The following is a 16,505-nucleotide window of genomic DNA, read 5'->3' as shown; positions in this document are numbered from 1 at the left end:
TTTAGCAAGGATGCATTAAAAAGTGACTATAAAGGTTTGTGGATGAATAAAAAGTTCAAAAGAACTGCATTTATTCGAAACCGAAATCTTTTGTAAAATTATAAATGTCTTTACTGTTAAAGTGAATTTAAACCATTGCTACTACAACACACTCTGACATAAGCATCCATTGACCGATGAGAAATTCACAGATGTCATGAAGCTGAACTGTATCCCAACTTTATTTCAGACTGACTCGGCTCTCTCCACAGCCTCAATACACGGATCTTGTGCATTCATAAACGTCAAACGCTCCGTCAGAGCTGTCTCTGGTGTGTAAGCTCCCTAAAGCACCATGTGATTCCATGCTGGGAGAGTTTTTCTTGTTAGCGTTAGTGTTAACAAGAGAGTAGAGTCTGAACCAGGGCTGGACATAATCTGACATAAATATTCGCCTGGATTAATCCTTGGTTCAAGGTGTGTGTGTGTGTGTTCTCAGCTCTGCATAAATAGGTGAAAGTTCATCCGAGTGAACTCCTGGTGTATGGTGTCTATGAGCGAGTCCGAGTCTGCGGTTCTCTCCGCTGTAACGTTTGCTTGAAAGGGGGCGCTGTGTTCTGGTGTGTAAGTAAACGAGTATGAACTCCTGTAGATCAGCCCGTCAAATCGGATCAGAGATAAGGGCACTGTGATTGGTTGTCTCATCCATCTCCACTCGCCACTCAATATAGACACATCAGGAACGACACTCAGCAAAGACCTAGAGGACCTGAGATGGACAAAGTGTCATATTTACATGTTTACTTTGATTAAATACCCTTATCTTCCATTGTGCATTTTTTTTAAATGTATAGTTATTTATATTATTTTATTTCAAGTTAATAATTTTAGTGCTTCAACTTATTTCAGTTTATTGCCAAGTAACTTCTAATTTGTAATATTTTATTTTATTTAAGCTTTATTTCAATGAAAACGTTTTTAGTAGTTTTAGTTCACAATAATAACTGTATATTGAGTGCAATCACTGTCAAACTTTGAAGTATTGAATATTTTCCTCCTGAAACTTAAGATGAAGGAAGTTACACCTCACTGATTTGCAGTCATTTCAGTTGCAGATCACCCGCTGACCTTCCTGACACTTGACTACAGCTCTAAGAACCTCCCTACAAGGACCTGATAGAGACCATCATCCCCCTCCAGCCCGCTGAGACAGGAATGTCACACCACGGCATCCCTGGAGCATTGGCAAGGTGGACACAACAAACTAAAATCATTGCACAGGGAAAAGTTTAGTATGAGTAGGAAGTTAGTTTTTTGTCTGGCTATGAACTTGCATGCATGTGCTGTATTATTTACTACATGTATAGTGACTCATTTCAAATTCTAAAATAGTTGATGATTGGATGAGCCATGTTCGAAGCCACTTAAAAAGATCCGCATGCCTGTATCTCCACATCAGTTTATTCCAGTAGTGTGGCATGTTTTTAAAAAGACATGGAGTCAGAAATCTCCACTTCAGTAGCACTTACATACACCAAACCTTACAGGCCTATATTCTGATGGGTTTGTGCATATACAGTTTTTAACAGTACTAAATAACTATTATTGTTTGATAATAAAAACATTTAACTCTAATATGTCAACAAAAAGAAAGGATAATTTAGCTTCATCCCATGTTCAGATTTCTGCTCTGGAAATGCACGCAGATTAGTGCAGATTTAGGTAGACAATGCCTCATTTACATATTTAAACATAACATTTAAGAAAACTTGCAATGCAAATCAATTATCTTGTACAAATGCGGTGCCTTGCCTTGAAGATTTCAGCCAATGACCTGTAATATTTAGTGAATACTGAGATAATTACTATAAATTGATTATTGAAACCTGTTGTCTTTATCACTTTGCTGTTGCATTGATTTATACAGTAATAAGCCACTGTAGGCAGTGTTTTAGACTGTATACCATGTTTTAAGCACTTAGATACCCCTTTATTGTGATAAACTGTAACTATGACCTCAAGTGGTTTATACTGTTTTGGTACAGTAACTAGCCTCCAATCAGCACATTATAAGAAACATCAACCACATTCTGTGACATACTGTTGTTTCAGTGTGTATAACTTCCTTCCAATCCTTCCTTGTGACATTTGTGATAAATGATGAGGTCTGTGCTTTGCAGAGGCACACTTCAGACCCTAATCTTGTGTTACACAGGACCTTCTGTGGTTTACAAGAACAGGAAGTCATAAACTGAACAGGGTAGTAGCACATTCACAAAACATGTCGTATTCTAACTCAAATAGCCTAAATAATGATTCCTGTTGTTATACTGTTTGAACAGTTTTGAGGAGTAATAATGGTAAGGTTTCATTAGTTAACTACATTAGTTAACATAAACTAATAATGAACTGCACTTCTAGAGCATTTACATTTACAAAAAACATTATTCAAATGAAAAGTAAGGGATAATGTATATCCAGCCGGTTGTTATCTCAGAATAAACCCTGACAGGGTGATCAGCGGAGAGGACTTGCATCAGCCTGAAGGGGTTTATTCTGTGATAACAACCGGCTGGATGTACGCTATCCCGCTTATTACACGGCTACTTACCACATAAGTAAATAATTAAACACAAAATAATGATCTGTGTCGAAGTATTTTATTAGCTCTTTAAACGCAAAGCTTCCGCGGATAAAGCAGTTGCAGCGCGGCAAGTTCAAACTAGACGGATATTTAATGGATCCGGTACAGTCATACCACTTATTACACGGCATTTCACCACATAAGTAATTATGGGGATAAGAGATATTGATTTCAGATTAAACTGTTTTAAAATCGTACCTGTTTGTATCTTGTAATTCAACCGTGTGCAAAACAACAGTTGCAAAATGGCAGCAGCTGTGTTTGTATGAGACAAAGAGAGAGCGAGTCTGTGATACTGGATGACACACAAAATATAGATTTTTTTTAGCTCCCCAAACGCAAAACTTCCATGAAGAAAAAAACGTTCCTAGCGTATAGCGCTGCTGACTTCACTAACCCGGATGACCCTGTGTTCTCGGTTTTCAGCGGTTGTTATCGGGGAATAACATGCAGCTGGATGGCGCGATTGACCAATCAGAATCAAGTATTCCACAGAGCTGTGTAATAACATTAGTTATCCACTGTGTGAAGTAACATGAACAACGTTATTTTTTATTAACTAACATTAACAAAAATTAACAAATACAGTAACAAATGTATTGCTCATGGTTAGTTCATGTTAGTTAATACATTAACTTATGTTAGCAAATGAAACCTTATTGTAAAGTGTTACCGGAATAACAAATAAAAGTAGCAGCATTATTACCAGCTAAATTGTGTGACAGTAGCTTAGCTGTTTACATAGTGTAGATTTATAAATAAAGATCTTATGGTGTCAAAGCTAGCTCGCTATTGCTAGCCTCTCTCTACCCTACCTTTAATCCAGCTATTTATGATCAATTCTAACCTGAACATGGTCTCTGCCTCCATGTCACCGAACCAGACCTTCAAGTGTGGACTGAAGTTTTCTCCGTGAAGCTCCAACATGGCCACATGCCCCCCTCCATTTAGCTAAATCACAAAAACCATGAACACTTGTTAGTAAGTAACTATATTTTCTTGAACGTACACTGTAAAAAAATATTTTCATGATTTGTTATCACAACTTTTGATCTTTTGTCAAATCAACTTCGATAACTAATGTGTGAAGATAACATACTGTTTTGAGTTTCTGTTTATTAAACCATTCTTCTTCATTGTATTAACTCACATTTTTAATTACAACAAACTCAAAATTTGAACTTGCTTTTTTTAAGTTAAACCAACTTTTTTTTTTATAGTGTACAGCTCATATTTACAGTTTGATATTAAATTACACTCTTAGAAAGAACATTTGATCACTAAATAAAAGTATTATGCAATCATTTAAGACATTTCTCCTGCTATAGAACCTTTTTGGGATAAATAGTTCAACAACCCTTGAGTTTTATACAGAACCCCAGTGAACACTGAAGAGTTTAGCATTCGATTTCTCTTGAATTAATTTTTTTAATTGATTTGAAGATGTGTAATGAAGAAACATCATTGAGTGCTAGATTTCTGACCTCTAGTCCATTGATCACGGGCACAGGGCTGATGGTGGTCGGGTGACCGGCTAGACTCTCACTGAAGGTGTATTCAACCACCTCTGTTCCAATGATGGTCCAACAGGATCCATCATTCAATAACACCTTATGACTTTCCTTAGGACATGGCGAGGCCTATGTTTGGAATCACATGAGGGTAAGTAAATGCATTTTCATTGTGGGGTGAACTATTCTTTTAATGAAATGTCATTGCCTGTGTTCACCTGGAACTGTATAATTTTCTCATTGGACAGGCAGAGATACATGTGGTTGCTGTCTCTGAACTGGAAAGCACATTTATGAAGCTGAGACACGGGCTCATCCACGTCTAGACATGCATGCTGCTTGTTCACCTTACGTATTACCTGCAAAGACAGAAAAGCGCATCAGGTACCGGTAGCTATTCACCCAGCTGACCTTTTTCCTACATTTGACATGATTTTAATAGAGCAACAGTGATCCTCAACCTTTTCTCATTCTTGCTTCTGAAAGTTTTAGATTTTTTTTAAAATTCAGTTTAAAAAGAAATTGAAATCTTATACTTATGGCTTGTACGGAAGCATTTAATCATAAGATATCATGGTAGTTCTCTTAAGAAACGTTTATATGGTTTTGTTAAAAAGCAATTATTCTGTAAAGAAAAAGAATGAGATTTTACTTCCATTTTTAATGTTTCTGCTCACCAAGGCTGTTATTTTTTCATCAAAAATGCACCAAAAAACTGTCATATTGTGAAATATTAAAATTTTAAATAACTGTTTTCTGTTTTAATCCAAGTTCAAATCTAATTTATTTATGTGATGCAAATCAGAATTTTCAGCATCATTACTCCAGTCTTCAGTGTCACATGATTCTTCAGAAATCATTCTAATAGGCTGATTTGCTGCTTAATTATCTATTATTATTATCGGTGCTCAATTATAAATAATGGTTCTTATTTTTTATCAATGTTGAAAAACATTTTTGCTGCTTAATATTTTTGTGGAATGCCATGATACATTTTCGTCTGGATTCTTTGATGAATAGAAAGTTCAAAAGAACAGCATTGATTTGGTCGTCTTCATTTTTCGTTTTCAGAAATCTGATATGAAAAAAAAAAAAAAAAGATTCATCGCCCTTCTATCATGCACCACTGCACCTGGTCTCATTCGACTGGCCCCCGCAACATCTGTGCTGCACAATATGCCTGACTGTTCACACTCCTCCAAAACTGCAGCCCGGGGATCAAAAATCCTGCTGCACGAGGGCTTCAAATACACTCTTGCAAACCAGTCAGCAATTTCAAACAACTAAAACAACATTGTGAAGGTCTATTCTGTTTGCTAGTCTGCTTAATGTGGTATTTAAACAGTGTCCTTGGAATTTTGATCAAGTGCTTTATCAGCAAATTGTGGTGCAGGTTGGTAGCGGACCAGCTTCCAAAAAACACCATAGGGATGGAAATTTGTACAGAACAGCCTTCAGAGACATGAGTGAAAAAAATATATAGAAACATACACAGAACATGCAGATTCAACTCAAGTAAAAAAAAAAAAAAAATGCATGATTTTATTTACACTTTGTTAATATGCAGTAGAGCACCAAGTACATTCCAATAAGATTTTATGTTCTTTTTGAAAACATTAAAAATAAGTAAACAACGGGAAACTGATTAAAATATCCCCTTAAAAAAAAAAAAGTTCTGCAAGTGCACATTTTGCAGTTTAAGGTGTGCAATTTCTGTAGCACCTAACAGAATTGTAAAATTAACTAAATTGTTACATTTTCTGACCTGTACAACACTTCTAGCCATAATACTAGGGTAATATTAATGATTCGACTGAAATTACACAATTGGATTAGAACAAAACTTGAACTGAATTGAGATGAGGACACTAGTGTTTTCTGCAGAGGTGCTTTATAGCTGAATCAACTGTTATTGAACTATATTGAATCAACACTGAACAGATTGAAGTGAATAACAACACTATCGCCTTCTGTAGAGATACTTATAGCTGAATATAACTTATTTCATTATTGGTAACAGTTATTGAACTGACCCGAATCAACGCTGAGCTGAATAATGATACTATTGTCTTTTTTAGAGCTGCTTTACAACAGAATTGAACTTTGTTTGCATTATTGATCATTATATTCTTGTTTATCACTGCTTTTTATATATAAAGTGCTACATAAATAAAGGTGACTTGACATGTAATGGAAAGAAAAATGGGTCCCACTTTATATTAAGTGGCTTTAACTACTTGTACTAACATTGGACACAATGGACTTATTGTGTACATATGTTTTTACATTGTACTTATATTTTAAAAATACCTGCTTGTAATTACAGCGGTAATTAATTTATGCAATTACATTTGTAATTACACTGTTGACCCTTCCCTTACACCTTAAACCACCCTTAAACCTACCCATACCAGCCCACCTGTCCCTAACCTTACCCGTATCATACCTCAATAGCAGAAAATATATTTTACAATACAACATGAACACAATAAGTACATTGTACTTATTTTTCTATGTAAGTACATAGTACTTAAAGCCACTTGATATAAAGTGGGACCGAAAAATGTTTTATACTTGCATACCATTGGTGGCAGCGCCACTCCGGAGTCAGTGCATACCAGCTGAACCACACAGCCGTAACAGATGTAGCTGTCACACATGCTGTATTCACTATGAACCGCATGCATCTCCTCCACTACGAACAGAGTTGAAACAGAGTGAGTATTAGTGTACAGCACTGTAGGGGGCGAGAGAGAAAATGAGACCTTACTCAGACCAGGATTTGGCCTTGGGCGCTGTACAGGGGTTATACCCATTTATGCTACATTTATACCAGCTGCTGAACACATGTTGCTGACATTTACAATTGAAGCTTGTCCAATTTCTATTCTTTGGGTGAAGTGTCGTATTCTGGAAAACTGATTTTACTCTCAAATGCGGCGAGACACTATAAGCGTTTGTGAGAGTTTATTTACTTATTCACGCTGGACGTCCAGCATGGAGATTTGGCCAGTTGTTTCTAGACTTGTTTAGGTTTCTTGTGTTTATTTAGCTACTGTGGTGAACGGTGAATTAGTCCTAACAACATACAGTGGGTCTGTGTATACGCATGGGTGAACCCGGGCTAAAGGAAATACTTCCGCAAAAGGGGTTTCAAATGTCCTTAGAAGGTGCAGAGTAAGTTGTGATAATAATACTGTTAGGTGTGTAGTATATGCGGGAAGTCTCAGTCTGCATCATTTGCATGCAATTATTACTTAATTAATACTAATTATTACTATTACTATTATTACTATTACTAATTATTAAGTCCCAATGTTGTTAACCTTATAAACATATGAATGTTATAGACCCATATCATATTTTTGTTGTAAATTGCGTTTTTTATATATATATATTTTACATCATTATTACATTGTATTACATTAAGTTTAAGAAACAAATTTCGAAAAATTGTGAAATGATATGTCCTATGAAGAGGACACCGGGACTCAGTTAATAATAAAATAAAAACAAGAGTCTATAACCAAAACAGTGTTGTTGTTTTTTTACATTTTTATATTCAGTATACCAGTCAATTTTTTCCAGTCCTTTGTATAACAGATATGATAATAATGTTGGGAAAATATGTTTAGAAACGGTTTGTATTTAGCATTTTGTATGCATCCAGACTATGCACAAAGACTTTTACAAAGATTCTCAACTATGGTATAAAAGATATTCGAGAATTTTTTGATTAACTATTTTACTTTACACAATATGTGTGTAAACATGGCCAAAAATGGGGTTTCCAATTATGTACAATGGTGTTCTTTTGGGCAACATGTAAAGAAATAAAAAAAGTAGCTATAAAAACGAGAGCAATAATTTGGCAACATTTTCATAATATTCAACAAATTTTGAAATTAAAAATCTCTTGCCTATTCACTAATTATGTCATAATTAGTGAATAGTCATAATTTAGTGATTATATCACTAAAAATGCCAGATAAGCATGCTGTGAGTCCTGGTGTCGTTTACAGTGGACATGTATGAAACTGAAGCATGTCTAATAACAGAAAGTTATATTCTGACTTAAACCCTACTAAAGTTGTCTTGATATGTTAATTTACAACAAACAATATGAAAATTAGTCAGATAATTACATGATTATAATTACAAAATATCATCAGTGCTGAATTTAGTCATTCAGTCAATGTCAATCATATCTCTGAATGTGCTCTTTACAAGACACCCAGACTTAAAACTGTGGTCTCAAAGAAATTTGCTAAAATATAATGTCCTCTACAGAGGAAAAAAACTCCATTGCTGACTCTCAGGAGGATATAACAGACCATTAACCTAGGGTTCACAAACATGTAGTGTGAAATCTCGACATGATTCATTACTAACCAGTGGGAAATATGAACCCTGTGTTAGCAATTTCATGTGTGAAAAGCTCATAATTTATAGTTTTGGTCATTAAACATGGTTTTAATCAGTCATATGTATGAAGGACTGAAATAATAAAGGCTTAAAAGTAGAATAAAAGAGAAAAAAGCATTGCATCTCAAACCTAAAGTGACAGTGAATGCCGTCCACTGTCTCGCGCTGGCGACAAAAGCCCCGTCTTCCACCGCCAGGTAACGCGTACTGACCGTCTGTGACCGCAAGCGGTTAAACAACGACACTTTTGAGCCTGAGGAAATACACACTGCAGAAACAAACACACATTTTCACAAAAACTAAAACTATGGGCAAACAAAAGAAACACCATAATATTGAAACACTCACTGACATATATGCATACACATTCAGACTGACAAGAAGAAAGCAAACACAAATGACGGATATACTTTGACTGATGCCAGTCTGTTCTTTTTCTAGAACTTTGTCTCATTGTCTGTCTCTCCCACAAGACGGTGAGGAATTCAACGTCACTTGACTGCTGCTCTCAGATGTCAAGCGCCTCTTTCTTTCCTCTGTGGATCCAATAGTCAATGTCAACAGCAGCTGCCCTCTTAGTGTGTGCTTTAGGATCAAAAGGTGAGAGGTCAAATGTCTGACTTCTGTGGCAATGGCTGCTGGGTGACACTATTTAGCGGCTTGACCTCACTTCTCATACATAAAGACACGGCAACACAAACTTACAGGGGTTCGGTTTCTACTCCGGATGACCCTTTTATGTAACGGCCCTTCAGGGAAGATGTCATTGATCCAAATGAGGGATAGATCAACAGTCTAATTCAATAGGATGTACTGTTTTGTCAACTTTTTAGTTAACAAAACTAAAATAATAATAATTTTGGGGAAAAAAACATGGAAATTAAAATTAGTCATGACCTATAACCTTAAAACTGTAAAACTGAATTTCAGTGGACTGAATGTCTAACGCTTGCATTAAATTAAATATAGACTTTCAGAATCGCACACAAATACACACATGCACAGACTCACGGTCAGCATTCTTCATGGACTGTCTCTTCTGTGATGGTTTGGAGATGACTTTAATGAGCCTGCTGTTAAACGTGCCGATTTCTTGCCCTCCGCTGTGAAACAGGTGTAGAAGCAGGCGAAAGTGCTTTCGTTTGTCAGTATCGGAGATATACAAGGTTTTAGCGCAGGCAAACATCTGAAAAAAAGAATGAAACAGACACAAATGAGTCAGTTGTTAACGTTTACAAAAGTTCAAAAGCTTGGGCTCGAAAGTAAAAGAAGTCTCTTGTGCTCATCAAGGCTGCATTTATTTAATAAAAAAATTGTAAAACTGTAATATTGTGAAATATTATACATTTTTTTAAATGTAATTTATTACTGTAATGCAAAGCGGAATTTTTAGCATCCTTATTCCAGTCTTCAGTGTCCCATGATTCTTCAGAAATCATTCAAATGTGCACATTTGTTGCTCAAGAAACATTTCTTCTTCTTATCTATGCTGAAACTGCTTAACATTTTTGTAGAAAATGCATTTCACCACAGAATTCTTTGCTGAATAGAAAAATCAAAAATCTTTTGTAACATTATACATCTTTACTGACTTCAGTCTTTATCGATCAAATTAATGCATCCATGCTAAATAAAAGTATTAATTTCTTACTGACCCTAAACTTTTGAACAGTACTGTATATACAGTCAGATGTATATACAGTCTTAGAAGAAATACTGTAAAATCTCAGTTCATATTTAGATCTCTGACTTTTGGTAGCAGACTTTGATTTCTTGGCAAATCTGAACACGGTTTGAGACATTTTTCAGATCTCTTCTTAAGAGGAAGCACGTGGGGGTTTTCCGCAGAATACAAATCTGAGAACTCAAATAACCATTAAAATCTCATTGCTCGTTTTTGGAGAGATATTAAAGAGATCTTGTTTATGATTATTATTTCCTGTGGGCAGGAATAAAGCAACTAAAAGATCAAGCCCATATTCTTTGTACATCCAACTGCCCACCTTACATAAACCTAGTTGTAATCCAGGTAGAATAAACATATGATCCCAGCTCCAAATCTCTCTGTACACACAGGAGTCATGTTCTCTAATAAGCCTGACAGACTCTCTCCTCTTTGATCGCTGTGTTTTGGCAATGTCTCACCCTCTTGTCTGTCTGCTCCTCAAAGCTCAGCTTGAAACTGTCTGTCCGTGGATCAGTGGAGCTGTCCAGACCCATGTACCCGAAAAGCTGACAACTGGACTCACCTAGACCTGATGCTGAGTGAATATAAATGGAAAAATTTGAGTGAATTACAACGGTAAGAATGAAGATGCTCTCGCAAGCCACTGACCTTTAAGCTGCTCCTGTCTGAGTTTCCATCCGTGTCCAGCGAGGTACACACAAGGAGGGGGGCAGAAAAACCTGTGGAAACACACAAACCATTATTTTTGGAATGAGACATGAAGAACGAGGTGTGCAATAGTCTTACTTTCTGTAAATGATGTTCCTGTGATTGATAAAAGAACCTGGTGGAAAAATGGCAAAAAACAAACAAACATGACAGGTGGTTTCTAGCTAGGCTTAATCTCGTTCAATCTTTATCAAACTAAACGGAACTGGTAGACCATCTTGAACCAGGAACAAACCAGCTTCCATGTTCCAAAAAAAAAAAAAAAACAGTTTATGCTGGTACGATGTGACATTTTCCCAAAAGCTAAAAAAAGCTGATTTTCTGGACAAAATGTCCCCACAAAGATGGCAATATCTAAAATCCTTGGGGACATTTTTTGGTCCCCATGAGGAAAACAGCTTATAAATCTTAGTAAGTCATGTTTTTTTTTTAATGCTGAAAGTTTTCTGTGATAAGTATATACTTTAAGGGGTAAGGTTAGTGTAGGGGGATAGAATATACAGTTTGTACAGTATAAAAAGCAATAGGTCTATGGAAAGTTCCCATAAAACATGAAAACGTGTGTGTGTATTTCACTTTTTGAACATGTAAATGCACAGATGTAAATCATATTTACCTTTTCTCATTCCCATAAGACTTCTGAGCAACTTTGGCATGCAAGATGATCACTGATTGGTCAGGTCTGAATTGAAGGTATTGCCTCACTGAATCTCTGGTTACTTTTTGCAACAAGGAGAAATTTTGTTCCTCCCTATAATGATGCACAAAAATATTTATTTTAAACTGGCATCATCTCCAAAGTAAACTATCTGTGCTTTTCTCAAATATCCTATCATGGAATAGTTATTTATATTGTGACACAATTTAAACATTAAAATGAATGTAGAAAATTGGGGCATTAACAGCCTTTTTGGCTGTCCGTGACGTCTGTGGTTAGTTTTGCTGAGCTTTTCTGACATTAACCACAGCAACAAGCAGTCTGTAAGATTCAGTAATAGATATTATAGAGTTTTACTGAAAGATATTCTGAAATAAATAGTGGGTTGGATGTGTAGACAGTGATGCAGAGAGGACAGAGGACAGAACATGACACTTTCCAATCATTTTTGAAAAAGAATTTTTTTTTATTGAGCTAGAAAATTTGATACATATATTTGGGGAAATATATATAAAATAAATCGTTTCATCCCAGTTTCCCTTTTAAATCATTTTAGGCACAGAAGAATATTCTTATAATGCTTGTTTTGTTAAACCGTTAGGAAAGCAACTTTCATGTTCCACAGAGGAATTAAAAAGTATCATAGGATAGGAATTACATGAGTATGAGTAAATGACAGCTTTTTCATTTGTCAGGTGGACTATTAAGCACTTTGCTCTCCATGTACATTTCTAATGAAAAACAATGAGGCCCATAACACTTAATTAACAAAGTTAATATTTAACTTTGATTAATTGTTGTTTCATATGATCTATTTGCAGTTATTCGTTTCACTTTTAAGTATCTCGTTTTATTATTACTCAATCCGAAATGGTTTATTTAATTCATATTATGTTAATCTCCTGCTCTTTTGTTTAGTATTTTTAACAGTGCATACTTTTCTGAGACTCTTACTTCCTTTGATTAAGAGTGATATAAATGTGGTATTTCCCAGCAGAGCTAAATGTTTTAATTGAAATCTCACATAATTCCCCAGGCTTAGAATGTTTCAGTCTGTCTGGGTTTTTATTTGAGACATTCCCAAGAGGATTTGGGGTCAAAGGCAATACTGTTACTTCCTACTTTGAGCATATTAGGATGGAGGTCAAATTGGATCCCTGTGTTTGGCTGATATTTTGAAGAATGTTGGTACTGATTTACATAGAAAAGAGGGGAAAAACTATGAAAGTCAATGGGGACCAGAAACTGTTTAGTTACCAACATTCAACATATACTTGTTTTGTGTTCAGCACAACAACGACAAAAAACGAATACGCTACATGCTTGAAATAACTTGAGGGTGAGTTAATGATGACAGAATTTTTATTTTTGGGTGAACTATCACTTTAAACGACCAGTTACAGGCCTATCTAAAACACGCTTTCCTTTCGTAAACTGCATTCTAAGATCTTAAACGTTATTTGTAGACTACCCTAATACAGGCACTATTAATATTTCCTAGAAAGCCTAAGAAACTAGCATCACTGTAAACGAAATTCAAACTGATAAAGTCAGCTCTGTGTTCACAAATGGCACTTCAAGAGCTCGTGCATCAATCGTGGACTAAAGCAGAACCGCAAGGAATTTCTGAAGGCTCACTAAAAGAAAGCTAATGTTCTCTCTCCTGCAGCAAGCAACCCCCCAAAGAAATCCTGCCTGCTCTTCCCATTTCGGACGGGGGTGGGATCTACATTTCAAACGTGCTCTGTAGATTTAATACCTGGCCAATGTCCTGACTGTTCACTCTATCCCAGAATAATCGCCTGGAGAGGTACTACTCACCTTAAGGAACGGCTCGACAGTTTTAATAGGCTTCCTGAACCACTTCAGCGTCGTTTTTGTCGTATTTTTGGATACCGTTGCACGCTTCTACAGGAGAGTTTGTACCTGTGTGATTACCTGAGGTGAGTGAAGCACGCGTCTGATGTGTACAGGTGAGAGGCTTCAGCAGAGTCCACGATGGCCAACCCTGGAGAATTAAGAGGAAAATCTCTTTGTTTCTTGTGTTTTACTAGTTTTATTGAGTTGTAAATTAAGCAAAACTACTGAAACTGTTTGTTTAATGAAATGGAGACTGACCATCTACATTTTTTGTATTACTTATTTGTGAAATGGTTAAACATATTTAATATGTGCAACATGATAAATGTGCTTAGCTGAGCAATATTTTCGTGCTATTTTTTTTAAACGGTGCTTTCAGGCTAACGTCTTCTGCCATTTCCCCTGAGGAAAAAAAAAATGTTTTAATTAGGCTAAATGATAAAAAAAAAAAAAAAAAAAAAAGCATTTTAAATACATCAACGTTCATATCATTTCAATCGATGTAAAATAAGTAAAATGTTTTATGTAAGTTTGGAGAATGATGACATTGGCCTATACTTGGAAATAATAAATGAAAAAAAAGTGTCTTGATCTGAATCAAAATACACTTGATCTGTTGAATATAAATCTGTGCATTCTTAAATGTTGTGTGGCCCATTTTCAAGATAATTATAATGGTCGCATGATCGCATCTCGTGCTCCCTTTATACCTGCGAAAAGTGCATTTGTTTAAAATATCATATTAACACACTATTCATACTATTTCTGCAGTATGTACAGGCCTATGCTGTGTGTGCACACAGTAGCCTATGTAATTTGTTCTGTATCCATTATGATAGTTTGCAATATAAAACTAACCGTGGAATACTGTGGAATACTGTCTCCCACAATGCAATGGTCTCAAATTGGCCTATTTCCAAGTATAGGTCTCTGCAGGAGAGTAATAGGAGTAATTTTTGTCAAAGCTATGTTAACTGTAATTTTAAACCCATTATTTGTAATCTAGACAAAGTTGAATATAAATTGCAACATTTATTTAATGATTGATTGATTGATTGATTGATTGATTGATTACCTGAATTGTTTAATTAAACATGCAACATGAGGTTATATGACAATAATACAATTTACTAATGTTTGAAACTTTTATTGTTGCATATTTTATTCTGTTTAACATAACATTAAAGCAACTGTGACCGTAAACAGTAGCCTATACTGTGCAGTAAGTAGCCTACTCCATTCTGATCACAGCCAAGAGCTGAACGAATCTAAATATAGATCATCAGCATGTAACAGACTGGCCATGTCTCAAAACCTAGTGTGCCGCCAACCTAAACAGCATTTCCACAATGCTGTCTAGATAGGCAGCTCCCTTGGTTTTGGGACACCAGTACATGCTTTAGGTGCGCAGTGGTTGGCTGGAGGCAAAACCGCTATTAGCGTCACATCTGCTTTCAATCCTGCTTTAACAAGAAGCTGCTGTTAGTTCATCTAACTGTGAAGCTGTCAGTCAATACGCTGCCAAAGAAACAACGCTTGTCATTTTCCTCCATTTGCCCTCTTCCTCTAATGCTCCTGTCTTCTCTCTCACCGCCTCACACTGGGTTTTTCTTTGGTCTGTCTGTGAGAAATGTTTATACTGTGAGGCTGATCCCTTTGGGCTAGAGCTGGGATCTGGGATGCTTGAACAGTCTTCCAAAGATATACGCAGCTCACTGAAAGAAATGTGCTGTCACTCTTCTTTTTTTACTGCCTGTCACCTTTTCTCACTCCTCTGCGTTACTATGTTGGGAGGCAATCTCTCAAGACTCTCTCAAAACGGAAACCTATGATGGTCATATTTCACACCAGAGTCAAAACTTATACTTTGCTTAAAGAATAGCATATTTTTGGTACTATTAAGTGTAAGACAGTTTTTAACAATTAAGAACATTTCCCCCACCATGCGGTTTTGTACTGCCTTTAATTTATACTGATATATGATTTATGCTGAGAATTAATATTTATTTATTTTAATGCTTTACAGTAGGCCTAATGAGAATTTTAGATTTTTTACAATTATTTGTAATAATACATATTATATAATATAAATAAAAATATGATTATAATTAAAATACCATTTATTTTTCTTAAATGAATGCCCACCATTGTCAACAAGCATGTTTCTCTTTTAATGTTTTATTTATTTTTAATCAATAAATACAAATATTATATAATAAAAGTTTTTTTTTCTTTTTTTTTCTTTTGCTTAAAATAATATCCACCGTTGTTAACATATTCCCCTCACTGACCTGTTTCTCTGTCTCCTTTCCTTTGGTCCTGCATGACGCTCAGGTGTACAACAGCCGTTTTGAAATCTTCATAAAGTCCTCTACTGTGCCAGACACTCCACCGCTGTTCATGCTTCCTGGTTTTACTTTATTCTCTCCTTTCTCAATGTGACGACAGTGTAACTGTCAGAGATCTGTTGTAAGAAGACTTCTCCATCTCCAATTCCAATAACTGTGTTATCAGCCTTATAGGAGTGTTTGTAAATCTATATACATGTTTGTTTTTAGAGATAGTCATCTGTACTCAGGTGCTGACTTCTCACGCCTCCCTCCACGTGGCAAGCAGTTACTGATACAAGTGAACATGGAATGAGCCGTAAAGTCCAAATAGAAATAAATGTGGGTGACATTTATTGCTGATTATGTTGTGGAGAAAGCATGGACACCAAACCATCTGGCTTTTCAGTTACTACCAACAAGCAAACAGGAATCATCGTGAAAAGGATAAGTGATTTAACACAACTTGGTAGTCACATGGAAATTGCATTATTTCCAGATGCAGGGCCTAACATTTGTAAATATCGGGGGTATGTGTTCATTAAACCAGCAAACCCCTTTTACAAGGTCCTACATGTTCGTCAAAGCCAGTTTAATGGAAACAATTGCAAAATCAAAATTTTAAATCAGTATACATGCAAATGGACTGGAATAACAGCATCTCTTTATATGTCTGCTATGTTGTGCTTAATGTAGATTACATGGG

At 35.8% G+C, this 16,505-nt stretch overlaps 2 protein-coding genes across 6 annotated transcripts in view; one reads left to right on the top strand and one right to left on the bottom strand.

Annotated features, from left to right (window-relative positions):
- Window positions 1-204: 204 nt before the first annotated feature.
- rbpjl (recombination signal binding protein for immunoglobulin kappa J region-like) lies at window positions 205-15,876 on the bottom strand. The gene is made up of 12 exons (XM_079628748.1): window positions 15,764-15,876; window positions 13,551-13,620; window positions 11,571-11,705; window positions 10,895-10,965; window positions 10,705-10,820; window positions 9,571-9,745; window positions 8,690-8,827; window positions 6,717-6,829; window positions 4,353-4,493; window positions 4,108-4,263; window positions 3,471-3,574; window positions 205-748 (listed from the first exon to the last, which is right to left on the bottom strand). Exons 1-12 carry the CDS (start codon window positions 15,795-15,797, stop codon window positions 475-477), a joined length of 1,527 nt encoding a protein of 508 aa, XP_079484874.1. The 5' UTR covers window positions 15,798-15,876; the 3' UTR covers window positions 205-474.
- The window catches only part of matn4 (matrilin 4), a 23,115-nt gene continuing 19,541 nt past the window's right edge, over window positions 12,932-16,505 (top strand). For 2 of the 5 annotated variants that reach the window (XM_079628746.1, XM_079628744.1), the window contains exon 1: window positions 13,341-13,555. The gene's annotated coding sequence lies outside the window, so the exon portion shown is untranslated. Of the gene's footprint in view, window positions 12,952-13,340; window positions 13,556-16,505 lie in introns of those variants that run through there. The other 3 variants (XM_079628745.1, XM_079628742.1, XM_079628743.1) reach the window with 2 other exon arrangements.

Source organism: Phoxinus phoxinus, assembly GCF_949152265.1.
Source record: "Phoxinus phoxinus genome assembly, chromosome: 11".
Classification (NCBI taxonomy): domain Eukaryota; kingdom Metazoa; phylum Chordata; class Actinopteri; order Cypriniformes; family Leuciscidae; genus Phoxinus; species Phoxinus phoxinus.
The sequence above is the reverse complement of the archived record's forward strand: the minus strand, read 5'-3'. Positions and strand labels throughout refer to the sequence as shown.